Source organism: Triticum aestivum, chromosome 1B, assembly GCF_018294505.1.
Source record: "Triticum aestivum cultivar Chinese Spring chromosome 1B, IWGSC CS RefSeq v2.1, whole genome shotgun sequence".
In the NCBI taxonomy this organism is placed as follows: Eukaryota; Viridiplantae; Streptophyta; class Magnoliopsida; order Poales; family Poaceae; genus Triticum; species Triticum aestivum.
This window is the reverse complement of record NC_057795.1, coordinates 389,083,391-389,104,311: the sequence shown is the minus strand read 5'-3', so window position 1 is coordinate 389,104,311 and position 20,921 is coordinate 389,083,391. Positions and strand designations below refer to the sequence as shown.

The 20,921-nt window shown below is 49.2% G+C and overlaps 1 protein-coding gene and 1 long non-coding RNA gene across 2 annotated transcripts; one reads left to right on the top strand and one right to left on the bottom strand.

The window, feature by feature from the left end:
• Positions 1-7,162: 7,162 nt before the first annotated feature.
• LOC123091601 (uncharacterized) lies at positions 7,163-9,908 on the top strand. Its single transcript, XR_006443355.1, has 4 exons — positions 7,163-8,658; positions 8,750-8,905; positions 9,052-9,330; positions 9,483-9,908. It is a non-coding gene; the product is annotated as an uncharacterized lncRNA (long non-coding RNA).
• Positions 9,909-13,800: 3,892 nt separating this feature from the next.
• LOC123126338 (probable xyloglucan endotransglucosylase/hydrolase protein 29) lies at positions 13,801-16,476 on the bottom strand. Its single transcript, XM_044546697.1, has 3 exons — positions 16,180-16,476; positions 15,921-16,021; positions 13,801-14,666 (listed from the first exon to the last, which is right to left on the bottom strand). Exons 1-3 carry the CDS (start codon positions 16,358-16,360, stop codon positions 13,977-13,979), a joined length of 972 nt encoding a protein of 323 aa, XP_044402632.1. The 5' UTR covers positions 16,361-16,476; the 3' UTR covers positions 13,801-13,976.
• Between the last annotated feature and the right edge of the window lie 4,445 nt (positions 16,477-20,921).

Genomic DNA, 20,921 nt, shown 5'->3' with positions numbered 1-20,921 from the left:
TAGTGCTTAGGCGAAGCCCTGCACCGATAACTTCATCATCACCGTCGCCACACCGTTGTGCTAATGGAACCCTCCCTCGTCCTCAACTAGATCAAGAGCACGAGGGACGTCATCGTGCTGAACGTGTGCTGAACATGGAGGTGTCGTACGTTCGATACTCTGATCGGTTGGATCATGAAGATGTCCGACTACATCAACCGCGTTACTAAATGCTTTCGCTTTTGGTCTACGAGGGTACATGGACACACTCTCCCGTCTCATTGCTATGCATCTCCTAGATAGATCTTGCGTGATTGTGGGAATTTTTTTTGAATTACTGTGTTCGCCAACATTAGTGGCCTCCGCATCCCAGGAGAAGGCGTCGCGGCGCAACAGGCGCGTGAGCGGGGACACGATAAGGCCAAACTACCGGATAAATTTCCGGTAGTACCCCACGAGGCCCAGGAAGCCACGGAGAGCCCGCAGTGAGTGCGGCATTGGCCAGGCAACGACAACCGCCACCTTTTTAGCGTCCATAGCAACACCCTCGGCCGAGATGACGTGGCCAAGGTAGGCGACAGAAGGCATGCCGAACAAGCACTTCGAGCGCTTAAGATTAAGATGGTGCGCTCGAAGCTCGTTGAAGACGATGGCGACGTGCTAACGGTGTTCTGTCCATGAGGCGTTGTAGATAAGAATGCCATCAGAGAAAACAAGCACAAACCGATGCAAGTAGGGGCGGAGGACGTCATTCATCAAGGCCTAAAAGGTCGCCTGGGCGTTGGAAAGGCCAAAAGGCATCACCAAGAACTCGAAGTGGCCGTGATGAGTCCGAAATGCCGTCTTCGCGACATCGTCCGGGTGCATCTGCACCTGGTGGTAGCCCGAACGGAGGTCGAGCTTGGTGAAGAAGCACGCCCCATGTAGCTCGTCCAGGAGCTCGTCGACGACCAGAATAGGAAATTTGTCCTTGAGCGTCTGGGCATTGCGGGAACGATAGTCGATGCAGAAGCGCCACGTACCATCCGTCTTGCGGACAAGGAGGATTGTCACCGAAAATGGTGACGTGGAGATCTGGATGATGCCCAAGGTGAGCATGAGCGCGCACTGCCTCTCCATCTCGTCCTTTTGCAGTTGGGGGTAGCGGTAGAGGCGCACCGCAACCGGTGCCGTGCCCGGTAGGAGATGAATGTGGTGGTCGTACACCCGGGCTGGCGAAAGGCCTTCAGGCTCGTCGAAGAGGTCACCGTGCTGCTGCAAAAGATGATCCAACAGAGGATGCTCAGACCCTGCAGCGGTCGCTGCCAGCTGCAGTTGCGGCGTCGCTGGTGAGGCGCCACCCACGCCCTCCCACTGGACGCGGTGACCTAGGCGCCAGAAGGTCATTGTCATGGCATCGAAGTCCCAGAGAATGGGACCAAGGGTCCTCAAGAAGTCGACACCGAGGATGAAGTTGAAGCAGCCCAAGTCGATGCCGGCGCACGTGATGGCGAAATGCTCGTCGCCGATGGTGATGGGCACGTTCCGCGCAAGCCCATGGCACCGAAGACGGTTGCCGTTAGCCACGGTGACCCAGAGTTGCTCCCCGCTTGTCGGCTGGAGTGCTAACCAGCGCATGGTTGACTCGGGTAGGAAGTTATGCGTGGAGCCCGTATCCAGGAGGGCCACCAGGCGCTCGCCGTTGATCATCACCGGCAAGAGCATAGTCTGGTCGTTGCGGATGCCCGCGAGCGCATGGAGGGATACTACAAGAGCCGTTGCTGGAGAGGGCGCCAGTGCGACCTCCGCAGCAAGTGGGGTGGCCACATCGCCGATCCCGTCAGCGGCGGTATCCTCCTCGATGTAGTCGACCGCCTCCAAGTAGAAGAGCCGCGGGCAGACGTGGCCCGGCACGTAGGGCTCGTCGCAGTTATAACATAGCCACTAATGGCGGCGCTCGAGCTGCTCACCCGAGGTGAGCCGGCGGAAGGGTCGCGTGGCAGCTGGAATGGTGGTCGCTGGAGCGGCCGGGGGTGGACGGCCCGGCACCGGTGGTGTCGGGGGCGGCCTGGCTGGCTGTCAGGCGCCCCAAGACGGTAACGCCTGCTACAAGGCCTGCGCATGACGCTTGAAGGCGCAGGCGTAGTACATGGCCGTCTAGAGGTCCTGGGGTCCCTGAAGCTCCACGTCCATGCGGATATGATCCGACAGACCACCGACGAAGAGCTCGGCCTGCTGACGAGCCGTCACACCGGACACGTGGCACGCTAGGGCCTGGAAGCGGTCGGCGAAGTCCTGCACCGTGGAGGTGAAGGGAAGGCGGCCTAGCTACGGCAGCTGGCTCCCACGTATCAGTGGCCCGAACCGAAGGAGGCAGAGCTCGCGAAAGCGCTCCCATGGGGGCATGCCGCCCTCGTCCTGCTCGAGAGCGTAATACCACGTTTGTGTGGCACCTCGAAGGTGATATGAGGCGAGCCAGGTGCGGTCCGACACGAGCGTGAGTTGTCCCTGGAAGAACTGCTCACACTGATTAAGCCAGTTGAGGGGGTCCTCGGTGCTGTCGTAGGTGGCGAAGTTGAGCTTGGCGAAACGCGGCGGTGTATGAGTATGACCGTCGTGGGAGTACGGCTCATTGGTGCGGAGCAGCAAGGGGGACGGCTCCGGGTCAATGGACACACGGGGCCCCCCGTAGAACGACGACCTATCAAGGCCAGTGTAGGGACCCGCGGAGCTGGAGTACCCTCCGTACTGCACGGTGGGCGCCGGCTGCACATGGATGTGCGGCGGTCCCGAGGCCATCATGTAGACCGGCTGTGGCGACGACCCGGTCAACCAGGCCGGTAGCCGTGACGGTGAGGGTGAGAACCGGACCTGGTGGATCGGGACTCCCGCCGGCACGGTCGGAGCCGGCCCGGAGCTGATCGGCGGTGGCGCCGGCAGCTGCAGCAAGCCGACGGGCGCGGCGGGGGCCGCCAGGGGCTGCGGATGTGGCGCCGGCTGCCATGGCAGCAGCATCGGCCCGGTGGTGGTGGCTGGTGGCGCGGCCGGTGGCGGCCCGTTAGGGCCCGTCCAAGTAGATGTGGATTCCCTGGACCGCTGTGGCGAGATCGCGGATTGCCCCGGTGATTTCCTCCGGGGTGAGGACGGAGAGAACCGGCACGGTGGAGGTGACCGGCACCGGCAAGGAAGGGGCGCCGGCCGTGGTGGCCATCCGGGAGGTGGTGGCGGTCAGCAGCGGGAGGGTTGGGGTGGGCGACGGTGAAGACATGACCGAACCTAAGCTACCTGATAGCAAACTGGTAGGAGCTAGGGCCCTATCGGGTCTTGGCCAGAGATTGTAGGGGAAGGAGGGAGGCTGGCAAGGGCGTGAGCGCTCACGCACAGGTGAGGAGGCGGCGGCGATGAGAGAGAGGCGGCTAGGTTTAGGGTTCCAGCTCCTCGGGGAGGCACGTAATAGAATATGTCTTATTGCTTAATTCCAAAAGGGTGTCTTACAACTATTTATATAATCTCGATGCTAATAAAACTAAGATAACTTGGGCTAAACCCCTAGCTAAACGTGCCCATTGGGCCTCCGCCGGCTATAAGTGACGCCGGTCATAATAGTACTGCTTACGGGAAAATCCTACTCGCCGCTCGTTGCGGCAAGTGGTCGACGCTTCGCACAGGAGGAGGTGCGAGCGAGCGACCGAGTGGGCCAGCCCGTTTTAGCGTTTTAGTAGACACCGATTTTTGGGAACCTTCTATGATTTCAGCCAGTTTTTTCCGGCTTTGGGAACCTTCTACAAGGTTCCTGAACCGGCCTTTTCTTTTTCAGTTTCTTTTTCGTTTTTCTTTTTTCTATTTCTCTTCTTTTTTGTTTTTTGTTTTCTTTTTTCTGTTTCTTTTCTTTTTTCTCTTTTCTGTTTCTTTCTCTTTTTTGTTTCTTTCTTTTTTATTTTCTTTTTTTCTTTTCAAGTTTATTTTCAAATTTTGTTTTCGAATTTCAAAAGATGTTCCTGCTTTTCAGATTTTGTTCACAAATTTGAAATATGTTCCTGGTTTCAGAAAATTTGTTTTGAATTTTCAAAAAAAAATCATGTTTTTCAACAAATGTTCGAATCATTTTTGTTCATTTTTTGAGAAATTTGTAAATAATGACATGGATTTCAAAAAGGGACATTTACATCTATGCTCCTAATTTGCGCCCACTCTCAGATTTACCCCTAATTTCAAAGCCTGCTCAAATTTGCCCCTCCGCCTTTAGGTGCACTTATAGAAATGTCCTTCTGTGTCGTTAACGTTCGGTCAAAGCAGGTCAAAGCCGGTCAAAGGGCATTGACCGTCCTGAAAAAAATAGCAAAAAAAAATCTAAAAATCTGAAATTTGTGAGATCAAAGATACTCAGGTTCGCAAGGTGCGTGCAAATTTTCGTGCTGCTTGGGCATTCCAGGAGCTCGTGTCAAAGGAAAAGAAATAAATATGTAAGCTTGTGAATAGTAAATTCAAAAAAATAGCAAGAAAATTAAAAAAAATGAAATTTTTTGGCATCAAAGAGGCTACGGTCTACAAGCTGCGTGCAATTTTTTTTTTGTGTTTGGACATTGGAGGGGCTTGTGGATAAAAAACAAAAATTTGGCTTAGGAAAAAACTTGGGAAAAAAATGACTATTTTGTTTTTTCTTGCTAGAGCTCCTCGCATATCATTTGATCACAAAAACTTGCAAGCACCTTGTGCACCCAAGCCTCTTTGATACCAAAAAATTTCATATTTTTTTGAATTTTCTTGCTATTTTATTTCAAATTTACTGTTCACAAGCGTGCATATTAACTATTTTTCCTCATCACAAGCTCCTGGAATGTCCAAATAGCATGAAAATTTGCACGCACCTTGCGCACATGAGTATCTTTGATCTCACAAAAATTCAGATTTTTTTAATTTTTTGCTATTTTTTTCAGGACGGTCAAAGTTGTTTGACCGGACGGTAACGGCGCAGAAGGGCATTTCTGTAAGGGCACCTAACGGCGGAGGGGCAAATTTGAGCAAGCTTTCGAATTAGGGTATATCTGATTAGGTGGTTCGAGTTAGGGACAGAAATGCAAATGGCCCTTTCAAAAAATGTTCCTGTTTTCAAAAATTATTCACAAATTTCAAAAAATGTTCTTATTTTTTCAGTTTTTTGTGCACGTATTAAAAAAAATTCGCACTTCAAATTTGTTTGGGATTTTCAAAATTGTTCTCCATTTCGAAATTTGTTCTAAAAGTTCAAAATTTGTTCGTTATTGTAAAAATTGTTCCCATTTCAAAATTTTGTTCGAAAATTCTAAAAATGTTCTTGTTTACAAAAAAAAGTTCATGTTTTTGAAAATATTCATGTTTACAAAAAAAATTGTTCACAATTCAAAATTTGTTCTCCTTTCAAAAATATTCATGTTTTTTTAAAAATCACTATCAGAAACTTGTTCACATTTTCGAAAAAACTTTTTTGTGTTCACCGAAAATTGATTGTAATTAAAAAAATGTTTCTATTTTTCAATATTCGTCCACAACTTAAAAAATGTTCATGTGGGTTCTGTCATTTTTTTAAAATTGTCCACAACTTGCAAATTCGAAAATTGCTAACATTTTTTTAAAACTCGTATGGGTTCTGTAAAAAATGTTCCTACTTGTAAAAAATATAATCATAATTTACAGTAAAAGATCGGAAAAAAAGAAAACTAAACCTATTTGCCGGTGTGACTAGGTCTAAAGTGTTCGCGTTGCATTTTGACCATCAGGCTGAATCGGGCGCAATGGCTAGCAACCCCTGTCTGCAAGCTCGTGGTGGCAGGTTCGAATAGTAGCTGAAACGCTGTTGTTGTTGTCCTTGTATTCTGAAGGTCTTTCCACTTGTAGGCCCCCATGATGATTAGGGCCAGTTCTTTTCCCCTCATAATTCTCCAGAATATGATTCTGGGATGCTGCCCACAGAATTATTTGTCCAGTTCTTTTCTGTAATTCTAGCCTGTGATTGTTCTATGAGTTGTCTGTTGAAATGTCTGGAACGCCATTAGATTCAAGTGAGTGTTGAATTGGTAATACTTGGTTATTACTGACAGTTTCATGTGTAATGTGAACACAAAAACAAGATGCTCGGACCCTTCACTTTTTCCATCTACAACATTCACATGTCAATGTTTTAATATATACAATCTTTTTTACTAAGCAGACATCAATCCATACCAACACAAAATTAATAGTAAGCAATCAATCATATAGAAGTACATTCCTTACAGATTTTCATACAATGTTTTTTTGCTAAATTTCAGTACATGCCATCAATCACATGTTTGCATCATCCAAAGCAACATACAAATTAACTAACAAGAAACCATACAAGATTCCCCTGCTTTGCCTCCTGTAGCAGCAGCAATACAATGAGGAATCATGAGGAAGAAGAGAGACAGTGGAGGAGGCGCTCACCAGCTATCCTGGCCGGGCAGAGGTCGGGCGCGTCCTGCTTCCGGGTGGAGGGAAGGGAGGTCCGGGCAGGCGGGCGGAGGCCGGGGGCGTCCTGCTGCAGGGCGAGGATGGACGTCGGGGCGGGCGGGAAGGAGTCGAGGAGGGGCGGCCGGTCCAGGAGGAGTGAAGGAGAACGGGCGGCCGGCCTGGGGCGGCGTCGTAGGGGCCTCCCGCCGACGGATCTGAAGACGCCGGGGCGGTGAGCTGGCTGGCGCGAGCCAAACCCTAGCTCGATTTGGCTGGAGACGACGGGTGTGCGGGGAGGAAGAAGCGCTTCGTGAGAAATCCCCTGCTCTTTGCCTCGCTCGGTCGGCCCTCCCTGGTGGCATTCTGGCTGTAAATACAGTTGCCAATAGGGGTATTGGTTCAAAGCAAACCGTTTTGCTTTGCGGGAATGACGAGAATTGCCAAGTTGAGGTGATTCTAGATTGCACTGTAATTCTGAGATGATTTTGGACGATTCCTGAGGCAGAGATGAGTTCCTTTGTAATTTTGATTCCCCAGGCAGTAATTCTTCACAATTGAGCCAAAAAAACTGGCTCTGACATGTGGGCCTCACATGTCAGTTAACGGTCAAACAAACGGTCAAACTAACGCTTCATTTAGGTGTGGGTCCGGTTTGTCATAATCGCGATCAATAGATAAGCACTCGACGATTTGAGTTTTTTGATAAAGCCAACCATTCATTTGGTAGTTATCTGAGAAAAATTAAAAACCGGTAGTTTTTTGGAAAACTAGCCTGTAAAGTAGTAGTTTTATGCTATTTACTCCGGATGGATCCAGAGATAGAGCATTCTTTCCTTCACGTACTACTTTTTCTCAATCAGGACGTACTGAGAAACCAGCAGATTAAGAGCCAGTTCTTTTGGCTCAATTGTGAAGAATTATTGCTTTGGGAATCAAAATTACAAAAGAACTCATCTCTGCCTCAGGAATCGTCCAAAATCATCTCAGAATTACAGTGCAATCTAGAATCACCTCTCAGTGTCTCTTCTCATCTAGCCATTTTCTTCTTCTCCTCTCTGCCTCCCTTCTTCTCCTCCACCCTCCCTGCTCGCAAAGAACGCCGGAAAATAGGCATGGCGGTCGGCCACACTGCTGGCCCACGCCGTCGTCCCATGCCACGTCCGGTCGCCGCCATATGCCACGCCCCCCCCCTCCGTTGTTACTGCTGGCAGGAGCAGCCAAAGCTCCTGGAGACAAGGAGCTCACCGGCCTCAATGGCCTAGTCCGCGGTGGGGGCCGCCGCCACGCGCCCCGCCGTCGGGCTCCGGCTTGGGTCGCCGCGCCGCTGCGCGCCATCAGGAACCGCCTGGGGCGCCGCCTACCATGGGGCTTAGCTCGGGTCACCGCGTCGCCGCCCGTCATGGGGAGCCGCCTGGGGGTCACCGCGTCACCGCCCGCCATGGGGAGCCACCTGGGGGTCGCCGCCCGCCATGGGGCCGCCAGGGCTGACCGCCCGCCATGGGGAGCTGGCGCCCTCGCCAAGCGCAGAGGCGGCCAGTGGCCTGACGGCGTCGTCCAACACGGGCCAGCTGCGAGCGTAGAGAAGCAGGTAAGGCGGAGCAGCGGCCGGGGTTGAGCGCCGGTGATCATCGGTGGTGGACGGTGGGTGGCTCGCCGGGCAGAGGAGGCGCCATCGCGAGGTCTGGATAGACCTGCGCCAATGGTTGCGTGATGTGGCAAGGACCTGATTGCTTTTTTATAAACTTACAGGGATCTGATTGCTTTTTTAAATTTATGTGCAGGCCCACCCCTAACGGACAAACAAACGGTCAACAATCAGAGCTCTTACATGTGTGTCCGACCTGTCATAATCACGATTAATCGTAAAGCATTTGACGATTTGGGTTTTTTGAAACAACTGACCGCCCATTTGGTAGTTATTTGAGAAAAATTTAAAACCGGTAGTTTTTTGGAACCCTAACCTGTAAAATAGTAGTTTTATGCTATTTACTCATCCATCCGAGACATTAGGTAAGCATCAATCGCTGCTTTCGAGCTTAGCTTAACATAACATACTATTTTGATATTTTCTGATACGTGTTACCGAGCTAACCTGCGGGTATATACTGAGCATTTTTGTGATGTTGTTTGCTGTCAGGCTGTTGCTGATGGTGGAGGAATGCTGCCCAAAGGATTGTCATGCTTGATTTCGACCGTACAAGGAAATCAATGGGAATTAATGTTGCATCCAAATCAGGAAGCAACACTTTACTTGTGAGAATGTTGTATCTCTTGCTATATTGCCATTTCCCACTAATATGTTAAATAAAATTATGCTCATTATACCATTGTTTTATGTTGGAAGGGGAGCACTTGGCGTAGTGGTAAAGCTGCTGCCTTGTGACCATGAGGTCACGGGTTCAACTCCTACAAATAGCCTCTTGCAGAAATGCCGGGAATGATTGCGTACTAAAGACCTAAAGTGGTCGGACTCTTTCCCGAACCCTGCGCAAACGGAAAGGTTGCGTACTAAAGATCCAAAGTGGTCGGATCCTTCCCCGGACCCTGCGCAAGCGGAAGCTACATGCACCGGGCTGTCCTTTTTATACCATTGTTTTATGTTTGCTAGAGTGACACTAAGTGCATGATGATGTGTCCTGATGGCAGGGAGCCGTCGAAACCTTGCTGGAGAGGAGTAGCCATATTCAGCTGCAGGATAGTTCAGTTGTGCCTTTAGATGAGAAATCAAGAAAAGTTATTTTGGCAAGTCTCCATGGATTGTCAACAAAAGCGCCGTGCTGCCTCGGATTTGTATACATGGAGGATCTTACAGAATTCACAACATATGATGGAGAATACCACCCTACTCACAAGCTTTTGCTGGATCCAGCCAATTATGTGGCAATTGAAGCCGACCTGATATTTGCTTGTCTGGCTGGCTTAAGGGTAAGACTGGACATGTTTTGTATCAATGTTGCGCTACACTTCATAATCTGTAATCTAGAAAAATCTTTCAGTCGGGACCAGGATATGATAATATGATTTTCTGTACACGTTTCCTTGCAATGCTGACAAATCTTAATTACGGGTGTTTTTAGCTATGCAAGATCATCCAAGGAAGAGGTCTTTGATGATGTGGAGGACCGCATAGCTGTGGGCATCCGTGTTATGGTGATCACAGGAGACAACAAAGAAACTACTGAGACGACATGCCATGAAATTGGTGTATTTTCACCTGATGAAGACATTAGCTTGAAGAGCTTTACAGGGAGGGGGTTCATGGCACTTGAGGATAAAAAGACACTTCTGCAAAAGAAATGTGGCCTTCTGTTATCTAGGGCAGATCCTAGACACAAACAAGAGATCATTAGGCTATTAAAAGAAGACCGTGCAGTTATTTCTATGACTGGAGATGGAGTAAATGATGGCCCTGCTCTAAAACTAGCTGGCATTGGTATAGCAATGGGTATTCCCGGCACTGTGTACATTCTTACTCACCACACAACCCCACACCGGAGTGAGATCCATAGCAGAGTGAGAAAAGTTTTGGGCCCCTGCGTCACGAATTGACCTAGCCCCCGCGTCGCCCCTCCCGCGGGCGACACGGGCGGCGCCGCCACCTTCTGCCGCTAGCCCTCCCCCTCCTCCCCTTCCCCGCTGCTATCGGCCAGAGCCGCCGGGGCAAAGCCCCCCGTGGTGGCTGGCGGCGGGGGCCTTCTCCCCTCCTCGTGTTCGTGGCCCGTGGGAGCGGCCAGGCCGAGCGGAGGCGCCGGGGCGCGCGGATCCTGGCGGCGGCGGGCCCAAGGCGCGGCTGCAGATGGGTCGACGCCTAACTATGTGCGGGTCTCCTCGTGGCGACAGCCTTCGCCAGCGGCGGGGCGGCACCTGCGCGGCATCGGGCGAGGGGTGGGGACGCGGCCACGGTGGCTTCCCGTGCGAGTACACGGAGAAGAGGCTGCGTCTTGTGTCCTCGGGGAGGATGGCTATCCTCGCCCAGATCCGTCGGCGGCATGGCGGCGGAGGTCGCAGTGGACGGTCGACGGCGGCGAAACAAGGCCGGTGGCAACGGCGATGTTCTGTCTGGATCCCGGAGCGGCGGCCCTGGACGATGGTGGCGGGTGAAGCTCGGGCTTCTCGCGACGGCATGGCGTGGTGCAGTCTCTATCGAAGGCAAATCTATGACAGCGATCTGTATGCGGATTGCTTCGGATTAGAGACGGTGACGAGCGCGCGGGATCTATCTCGGCGGCTTTCGCGGTTTGGCGAGGCGGGGTGGGAGCCCTCCTCCTAGGCTCCAGTGGTGGCACACTCAGGCAGTGGCCGGTGCGCCAGGGATCCCACGGTGGCACTGTTGTTGCGGTTGGTAGCAGGATCTAGGCGGCCGGATCTGGGGCTTTGAAGGCGGTCGAGACGGTGCACGGGTTGTTGGGTGGATTTCTTGGGACGGATCCGGGTGAAAACCTAGTCTTCGGTCGATGGCCGGAGCCGGTGATAACGATGATCTTATCATCGTTTCCTTCATGAAGGCATCACCTAGGTGAAGCTCCCAACTCCACTCAATACCTCCGGGGGAAACCCTAGATCAGCTGATCGGATGTTGACGGCAATCATGTGCCGTAACCCCCTTGGGTCGGCATTCTTGGAGGTGCACTCGGCTTCGCGGGACCAACGGACGACTTCTTTGGTGGAGCGGTGCTTCATCCATACATTGATGGCGACGGATCTTGACGGCGTGGCACAATGCAGATTCGGAGTTCGATGTGGGAGGATGGACTCGCACAGGAGGACGACACTGTCTGGCGTCGTGGTGGCGTCGATGGCAGAGAGACCTGGCACGGTAGATGCAATAGTACAACTCTGAAGATGGACTCGTGGCAGGTGGCTGCGGCGGCCTCACACCCGCAGGCATCCTGGTTGAGGAGTGCGCCAGATTGGTAGGTGGCCCATACCAGGCAGGCGTCCTGGTTGGGACCTCAGGTCTTAGATGTTTAGGTTTGGCTGTGATATCTGTTTGGTATTAAGCCCAGGCTATCAGCGCCCCTTCATCAATTGGATAGGTGTAGCCACAGTTGTTGCTTAGATGATGGCTTTAGTCTTGTTGTTGTATGACTTTATAAGGTCTTGTGAGAATAATTAATAAAATGGCTGCATGCGTCGCTCAGATGCAGAGGCCGGGGGTCATCCTCCTTTTCTAAAAAAAACTAGCATAGCTGAATCATCCATCATGTTGCACTTCAGAGTCTTCATGCTTTAAAATCACTTCTTTCAATTGTTTTCTTCAAAATACTATTGATTTCTCAAATGTCTTGTTGTTTGTCTTTGGCCTTTCTACTTAAGAAACCGACGAACTGTATTGATTGCCTTCCCTTGTCCCTCATATGTTACTACGTGTATGCTAACCAGATAATACTGTTTGAACTAGATCATCAAAACAATGTTATTTTTTTGTTTAGATTGTAAAACATAATTGACAAGTTCTAAGAAAAGAGTGATGTCTGCAAAACTATGTTTTTACTCAGCTTATATTTTGGGGCATTATCTGAAAAAACATTTTTCAGGTTGCCGAAGAGGATTCTGACATGGTGCTAGCTGACAACAATTTCAGTACCATTGATGTTGGAGCTGGTGAAGATCTATTTACAACCACATGAAAGCTGAAAGCTTTCATAAGGTTTGTGCACTGAGAGCCTTGCTCCGACTTCTCATTGGCAGTTGTTTGGTTGCTTGCTTGCATTTGTTGTACTGGTTCTGTATGACGACTTACTAAAGATGATGTCCCTGACTCGAGCATGATTGCATGACCGTTGACTGGTACTTCTTAATAAAGAGTGATCAAAACGCTCTTGTTTGTCTTTACGAAGAGAGTACTTCTCTAGATTTTCGATTCCGTTGTTGGGAAATCTTTTTGTTTTGAGTATTATGAAGGTCCTTGTTCACCGCTGCAGATACATACTTTCCTCAAATATTAGTTAAATTGCTATAAGATCACTCGGAGTATTATGAAGGTCCTTGATCACGGCTGCAAGCACTCAAAGTAGTGCATCTCAAATGGAACGATGATATTCTTTTTTCTGGCATCGTCAATTACCAACTCGTGTTCCAAAAAGCATAGGTAGGTGAGTGTCTTTGAAACCCATTAAAGCATTTTATTTAGTTTTTGCAATGGTCAAGATAATGACATTGAATTCATCTACAAGAACTTGTCTCGTTATTATGCTTTTTAGTTTTATGCACTCATCGAATGGGAAATAACTACTCCCTCTGTTTCTAAATATAAGTCTGCAGTTCATATTGAAATCTCTAAAAAGTCTTATATTTAAGAACAGAGGGAGTAATAAATTATCTTATTTGCCGGGTCAGTGTTCATTAATTGTTTCATGATTTGACATTCTACTATGCCAAAACTCCAAGATAGTTACTTATTATTTTCATTTAGGATGGTGACCACCTATGGAAGCGGTTTTTGGTGCACCTACTTAGCTTCATCGACAACGAAGCTGCACATGCCATTCCAGATGTAGGAGAATTGATTAGATGTATTAGGAAATATTGACATGATAAGTTTTTTTTTGCTCTATCCATATGATGCTACATTAAAAAAATTCTTGATTTGAGATGAAGCATGCTCATCCCAGATTACTTACTAAGCCTTTTGTCCCAAACAAGTTGGGGTAGTCTAGATATAAAACCCTTTCACGAGGACTTCCTAGGAGGTCATCCATCGTAGTAGTACTCTCGCTCAAATGGGTTTCATACCCAAAGGACTGGCTAGTTTTTACGTTGGCTCGTCAAGCCTATCACAACCCTTAGATATGGAACCCTTTCACGAGGACTTCCTAGGAGGTCACCGATCCTAGTATTACTCTCGCTTAAATGAGTTTCATAACAATGGGACTGGCTAGTTTTTACGTTATTGGCTTGCTAAGCCTATCACAACCCTCCTCCTTTACCCGGGCTTGGGATGCTCATCCCAGATTAGTTCAACCAAAATTTATTTCTCTTTACAAACCAGTCTATGTGTGTGTGCAAAATATTTCTTGACTCAAGCCTTGTCTCTTTACAAAATATTTTTGTATGTGTATTAGTTATCACACATATATTTGCAATATTAGCCTTGTATATTGTCTTGTATTCAAAGTGTTAAGAATTTGCATCCATTTTTCAACCAGTTTCCCCAAACGGTTCATATGTGTGTGCCCCTGTGAATTTTCAGGTTGTTCCGGTGTCAAAAAAAGACAGAAGGAGCGAGTCATGATGTTGTAGAACATGGAAAGCTTTTGGTGGTTTGGTTTGTTGGGACTTGGGATGATGCTGTTCATGTTTGGGAGTCTTTTGTTTACTAGACGTTGCCTCGTGTTTTGTTCATGGAATCCGGCCGGAAAATGGTTTGGAACATTTAAACTATATATAAGCAAGTGGACGTACTACTGTATGTACTATTGATAAAATTACGTTTTTCTTGACGTTTTCCTATCTGTAATCCTCCTGTGTACTGTGTACATATCCGACAGATGCACCAACCTCGACCGAGAAAACTATCTCGAGGATGTCATGCATCGATCGACTCGACTCATTCGATCGGAACCCATAACCTACTGCATGCTGGAAGAGTACTGCAGCGGCGACGACGAGCGGCGGCGCCTCTTCTTGGACTCCCCCCAGAGGTGGAAGCTGGAGTCGCCGTCGGCGAGGTCGTCACACTCGGGGAAGACGGTGGTCTTGTATCGCACCCTGTCGCGGCACGCCGTGTAGGTCAGGTACTGCTCGCGGAACCCCCTCATGGCGGCGCGCTTGGCAGGGGCCATGACGGCGACGTCGTGCGTGAGCAGGTCGACCTGGCACCCCTCGGGGTCGGCGACGCTGCTGGCGTCGCAGCCGCTCAGGACGAGGTCGGAGAACTCGGCGGCGAATGGCGCGTAGGCGTAGTCGACCTTGTACTTGCCGCCGTCGGTGGCCCAGGCGGAGCCATCCCAGATGGTGGCGTAGACGGACATGGGCTTGGAGGGGAAGTCGCCGCCCATGGAGGGAACGCGGACCACCTCGCGGATGGGGACGCCGTCGAGGTAGAAGACGATGTTGTTGGGGGTCCAGGCGATGGCATAGCGATGGACGCCGGCGACGGTAGGTTCGACGGGGAGATGGTAACGCTCCTCTCGGCCGCGCACGGTGCTGCCGTTGCCGTACATGTTGGTCTGGACACGCCAGCCGTGACCGCGCCGGTTGCCCAGCAGCTCGAAGTCCAGCTCGTCGTGGTTCTTGGGATACTCGTCCCAGTTCGACAGCTGCACAGCGCACACGCACAAGTCAGTCTCACACCAGCACGAATGTAAAGCTTTCGATGGCATGAACAAGTCAGCTGTCTCACAGCAACAGCAGCACCAAAAATTCTCGTAGAGATAAATATTTCGATCGGAAGAAGAAGAAATTTTGAACCAATCAAACAGTTACCAAAGAACTAATCATGCATGCCAATCAAAGGTGCATGCCTGAATCCTCAGTATAACATTTTATTTCTCCGGTATACGTGTTTGCTTTCTTCATTTCTGTCATAATTTGGGAAGACAAATAATGATCATAACTTTTTTTTGAGAAATAATAATGATCATAACATATATTTTTTGAGGGGTAATAATGATCATAACAAAGATATGAATCAGTACTGTTGGGTTGTTTGGGCCAGATAGGGCAACCGATGGCCAAGATTTTTTTTCTAGGCCTTGAAAGCAAGCCATCGATGTCGACATCACCCACCATGTGAAGGTGCACCAGGGCCGAGCATAAATTTCTTTCTTGAAGTGAACAAAAAGAGATGGAATTAACAAACCGTCACTCAGCCTCACTAGCGTTGTTCGGGCCGAGTAGGGTAATAAAATCAGGCCAGAAAAGCTAGCTTGCTAGCCATCGATGTCGACACATCCCACCAATGCAATGCAACCACCCGAGATGGATCGAGCTAGCTTAGACCGATAGATTACCCATACTGCAGGGCAATTGGTCGACGCACGCCAAGATGATGGACGTCCATTTCTACACCAATAGCTTAGTATATATCGCGCATATCTTCTTTTTCTTGGGCTGATGGCGGATGGGTGTTTCGTGTACGCCTACCTAGCACGACCGGTGTTAGGGCGGTGCTAAAGCGAAAGCGATCGACATGATGCTGACCGGTGTGCACTGCACCACGCAGAGGGGAAAGTAGACGGAATTTCTCCTCCCTTCCCGCCGCGTGGTACGCAGCCACACTTGTTCAGCCATTTCGATGGACAAGAACGAGCAGCAGCACTTTACACGGTTCCGCCCGGTGGATTTGTGGTGCTGTTCGCGGACAAGCAAGCGGAGTGTGTTGTGGATCACTGGGTAATTCATAGGACATGTATGGTCATCGATCTACCTAGACCAGTCACCAGCGTAAGTAGAGTTGATTTCTAGGCTTAGTCATGTCGAAATATCAAGTGACCCAGCAGATTAATCGATCGAACGAAGCAAGTAAATAAAAGGATCAAACTGGAACAGGGGGCCTAGGCTGGGGCACGTACGTAGAAGGCGACGACGACGCCGGCGGTGTAGTCGGCCGGCAGCTTAATGGAAGCGCCGAAGAACCCATGGCGGTAGGCCGACTTGGATATGAACCCAGACCCTGCATCGTCACACTCACTTAGTTTGGAATATAATTATCGGGTTCTCGATCGATGGAGCGATCAAATAACTGCCGAAAACCAAATCGACTTTGATCGCGATCGGGGTATGTAAACGGGTATCGGAAATACGTACTGTTCCATTGATTGAATTACTTACCGGTGTATCGGTCCAGCTTGAGCGTGACGCTCCGGCCGTCCGCCGACCGCACGAGGTTGTCGCCCCCGAATAGCGGCGCGTACCCGGCGTCGAACGGCACCGGCGACGTGTCCAGCGCCGCCGCGGCGGCCGCGGCGAAGACCGCGAGAGCCGCCATGAGAAGAGCACTGGCTGCTGCCATGGCAACTCGCTGGTCCGATGGATCGACGGAGCTCGATCCTGCACCCAGGAGGCAGCCGCTGCGCTATGCGTGTATGTATTTCTGTGTCCGTGTGGCGTGCCTGTGTGTCGATATATATGCATGTCATGTCATCTTATGTTTCCTTTGTCGAGACGATGCGATTGGGTTCAAGTTCCTTTTTGGCGGAGCCGCCGGCGGGCTACGCCGACTTGTGGGCCCGGAGTATTATACTATCTCTAATAATGCTTATATTTGACCAAACAAAAATGCTAATAATACATCTTTTTTTGAACTTATTCTTTTTTAAACAGATTTTTGAACCTATTCTCATGCATCCCTAAGGTTCTTTTTCGGCAACAAATCATGTGACATCTATCCCGGAGTGTGTTAAAGCGGACAGCCTAATCTAGAGGATCCATTTATTCATCTGCTTCATACTGGCTATTGTAAATACGCAACGAAAACGTCCATTTGATGGTAAATGACTGGCTATTGTTACGTACATTTTTTTTTGAAAAGGGGACTCCCCGGCCTCTGCATCAGAACGATGCATACGGTTACATTTATTATAAAAATAAAGTAGTTCAACAATGTCTTGCAGTCTGCAACAAAATGATAGCTCACAAAGAGCAATAGAAACAAAGACCAAAAAGGCCCAAAAGCCACAACCGGCTGGCAAACTATGGATAGGTAAACTAATCGTCTATCCTATTACATGACCGACATCCAAACCGGTTGAAGATATCCCGCGCTACCATCTCCCACCGGAGAGATCCAGTAACCAAACGCTCCCTGGCCTCCATCGGAGTGAGTAAGGACCACATACGGATTAGCGCAGTAATCCGGAATAAAACCTGCAAAAAATAGATAGTTGATGTTCTGTTAAAAGCCAAATCATTTCTGCAGTTTCAGATTGCCCATAACAACGCACATGCTCCTACTCGAATTTGTCTAGCTGTTTCGGACTCTATCCCAACAAGCCACGTTCCAAATAACGACCCGACTGAACTCGGAGGAGTAATGTTAAAGGCAATTTGTACCGAGCGCCACAGAACCCTCGCCAACGGGCAATCAAAGAAAGGTGCTTGATATTTTCATCCCGATCACAGAAACTACACCTAGTAGAGCCTGTCCAGTTGCGCTTAACCAAATTATCTTTCGTTAAGATAACTTGTTTATGTATAAACCACATAAACACTTTGATTTTTAGCGGAACCTTAACTTTCCAAACATGTATGGAACTAGGAATAACACTAGAATTGATGACGTCAAGGTACATCAACTTGACTGTGAATTCCCCAGAAGTAGTAAGCTTCCAGCACAACTGATCGGGCTGGTGAGTAAGCTGAACCTCCATCAGTCTACTCACCAGATGAAGCCAAGCTTCCCACTGATCTCCAACAAGCACCCTCCTAAACTGAATATTAAAGGGGTTGGACTGCAAACTCGTTGCAACCAGAGCATCTCGTCGTTGCACAATACGATATAACGAAGGATACTGAAGCGCCAGCGGCGCTTCCCCCAGCCAAGTATCCTCCCAGAAGTGAGTACTATTGCCATCACCAACAATAAACTTTGTTCTATTAAAGAAAGTAGCTTTGACTCTCATAAGCCCTTTCCAGAACGGCGAGTCAGTCGGACTGACTGTCACCTGCGACAAAGTCTTTGAGTGCAAATACTTATTACGCAAAAGCTGCGCCCAAGTTGCATCCGTCTCAGCTGCTAACTTATAAAGCCACTTACTGAGGAGGCATCTGTTCTTAACCTCAAGATTCTCAACACCTAGACCCCCTTGGTCTTTCGGTTGGCAGATGACGTCCCATTTGGCTAAACGGTACTTCCTCTTAAGCTCATCACTCTGCCAGAAGAAACGGGATCGATAGAAGTCCAGTCTTTTCCTGACTCCAACAGAAACTTCAAAAAAGGACAAAAGGAACATAGGCAGACTCGTGAGCACCGAGTTAATGAGAATCAATCGGCCTCCATACGACATGAGTTTTCCCTTCCAGCAGCTCAGTTTCTTCTCAAACCGATCCTCAATACACTTCCATTCGCTATTTGTCAACTTACGATGATGGATGGGGATACCCAGGTAAGTGAACGGAAGTGCTCCCACTTCACAACCAAACAATTGCTTATAAGCATCTTGTTCCTCTTTGGCTCTCCCAAAACAGAACAACTCACTCTTATGGATGTTTATCTTCAGGCCGGTCAATTGCTCGAAAAGGCACAACACCAGCTTCATATTTCTCACTTTTGCCAAGTCATGCTCCATAAAGATAATTGTATCATCAGTGTACTGCAGGTACTGCAGGATGGACACACCACCATCAACAAGATGCGGCACCAAGCCACCTACTTGACCGGCTTCATTTGCCCTACCTATCAGGATTGCCAACATGTCTGCGACAATATTGAAGAGAATAGGAGACATTGGATCACCTTGTCTCAGGCCCTTGTGTGTCTGGAAATAATGGCCTATATCGTCATTCACTTTAATTCCAACACTCCCTTTTTGCGTGAAGGATTCCACTTGTCTCCTCCATGCTTCATCAAAACCCTTCATTTGGAGTGCTTGTTGAAGGAAAGGCCATTTGACTTTGCCGTACGCTTTCTCGAAATCCACCTTGAAAACAACACCATCAAGTTTTTTCGTGTGGATCTCATGGAGCGTTTCATGCAGGACCACAACTCCTTCGAGGATGTTCCTATCCGGCATGAAAGCAGACTGAGTAGCTTGCACCACGGTATGCGCAATCTGTGTGAGCCTATTCGTCCCGACCTCGGTAAAAATTTTGAAACTAACATTGAGAAGACAGATAGGTCGGAATTGCTCAATCCGCACAGCCTCTGTCTTCTTTGGAAGTAAGGTTATAGTTCTAAAATTCAGCTTAAAAAGATGAAGCTGGCCCAAGAATAAATCGTTGAACAAAGGCAAGAGATCTCCTTTAATAATATGCCAACACTTCTTATAGAACTCTGCCGGGAAACCATCCGGCCCAGGAGCCTTATTATTCTTCATCTGGGAAATGGCCTCAAATACCTCTTTCTCAGAAAAAGGAGCGACTAAAATATCATTCTCAACAGCCGTAAGTTGAGGCACATCCTCAATCCTAGACACATCCAGCGACACACAGTTGTCCTCTGGAGGCCCAAACAGCTACTTGTAGAACTCAGTGATATATTGCTTTAAGTTTTCCTGACCAAGAATCGTTCCCTCGTCTTGTTCAAGCTGAAAGATCCTCTTTTTTCTATACTTACCATTGGCGATCAGGTGAAAAAATTGTGTGTTCGCATCCCCATGAACGACTCTAGTGACCTTAGCCCGAAGCGCCCACTTTAGTTCTTCCTCACGAAGGAGCTCTTTCAGCCTCAATTCCGCCTCTAGCTTGGCATGAAGCTCCGAGGCTGGCAGAATCGTGGTTTCGGCCTTTACATCAAGGGACTGAATAAGCAAAAGGAGTTGTTCCTTTTCAGCCTTATAAATCCCACTGAGATGCTTAGCCCGCCCACGTAGGAAACTTCTCAAATGCCTAATTTTATTCTGCCACCGCTCAAGCGCAGACCGACCTCCTGCATCCTTAGCCCATTCTCTGGCTACGAGATCCAAGAAGCCTTCTCTCTCAAACCAAGCAAGCTCGAAAGAGAAAACATTTTTATTTCCCAAATGGGTAGCCTCTCCAGAGTCAAGGAATAAAGGCGTGTGATCAGAAATACCATGAGTAAGCGCCTGGACCGTAACACATGGAAATTTCTGCTCCCATTCGACGCTAGCCAGGACTCAATCCAGCTTTTCAAACGTCGGATTTGGCAAGGCGTTAGCCCAGGTAAACTTTCGGCCCGAAAGCTCTATCTCACGCAAATCTAGTCTTCTGAGCTTCGGGATGTGTAAGGTGCCGGGTACTGAGGGTGTGCTTGAGTTTCACGAGTAGAAGAGGATTGAGCCTATGGGCAAGCCTCTGACGCAGGTGTGGTTGCGGTTTTCTGGGGCTCCCTCCAAGCGGTTGCAGGATGCCTGGGTCATGGCCAGCTTGGGTATCATGGTGGGCAGACCGGAGCGAGTGGATATGGACTTCACCAGGGCCCACGGGATTGCCCGTATTCTGGTTAGTGTGATGAACATCGAGTATGTGCCTGAGGTGGTAAAGTGGGCATATCGAGGTCACATCTATAACCTTGTCATTGAGTTTGAGGATGAGAGTCTGTTTGCTGAGGTGGCCAACGGGACGGACACTGATATGCACGAGGGGGATGATGGTTCTGCTCTAAAGGAGGCACCAGCAGCTGACAGTGGGCGAGAGTTGTCCAAAGCATCGGGTGGTGACTCTCAGACTTCTGCGGATGGTGTAGCACCAACTTTTGCGGTACCCATGACTGCTCTTAGATTCGGGTCTTTCGAGCCGGCATCTGCACCTCCGAGACTTTGGAGTGAGCGGGTGGAGTCTGATGATGTGTTCGAGCACATGTTACCGTCTCTGGAGTTCGAGGAGCCCGTGGTTCCTTTTGTTGGAGCGTCGCCGATCTCGGTCAGGGCTGGGGCGGATGAGACTGCTCTCGCTGG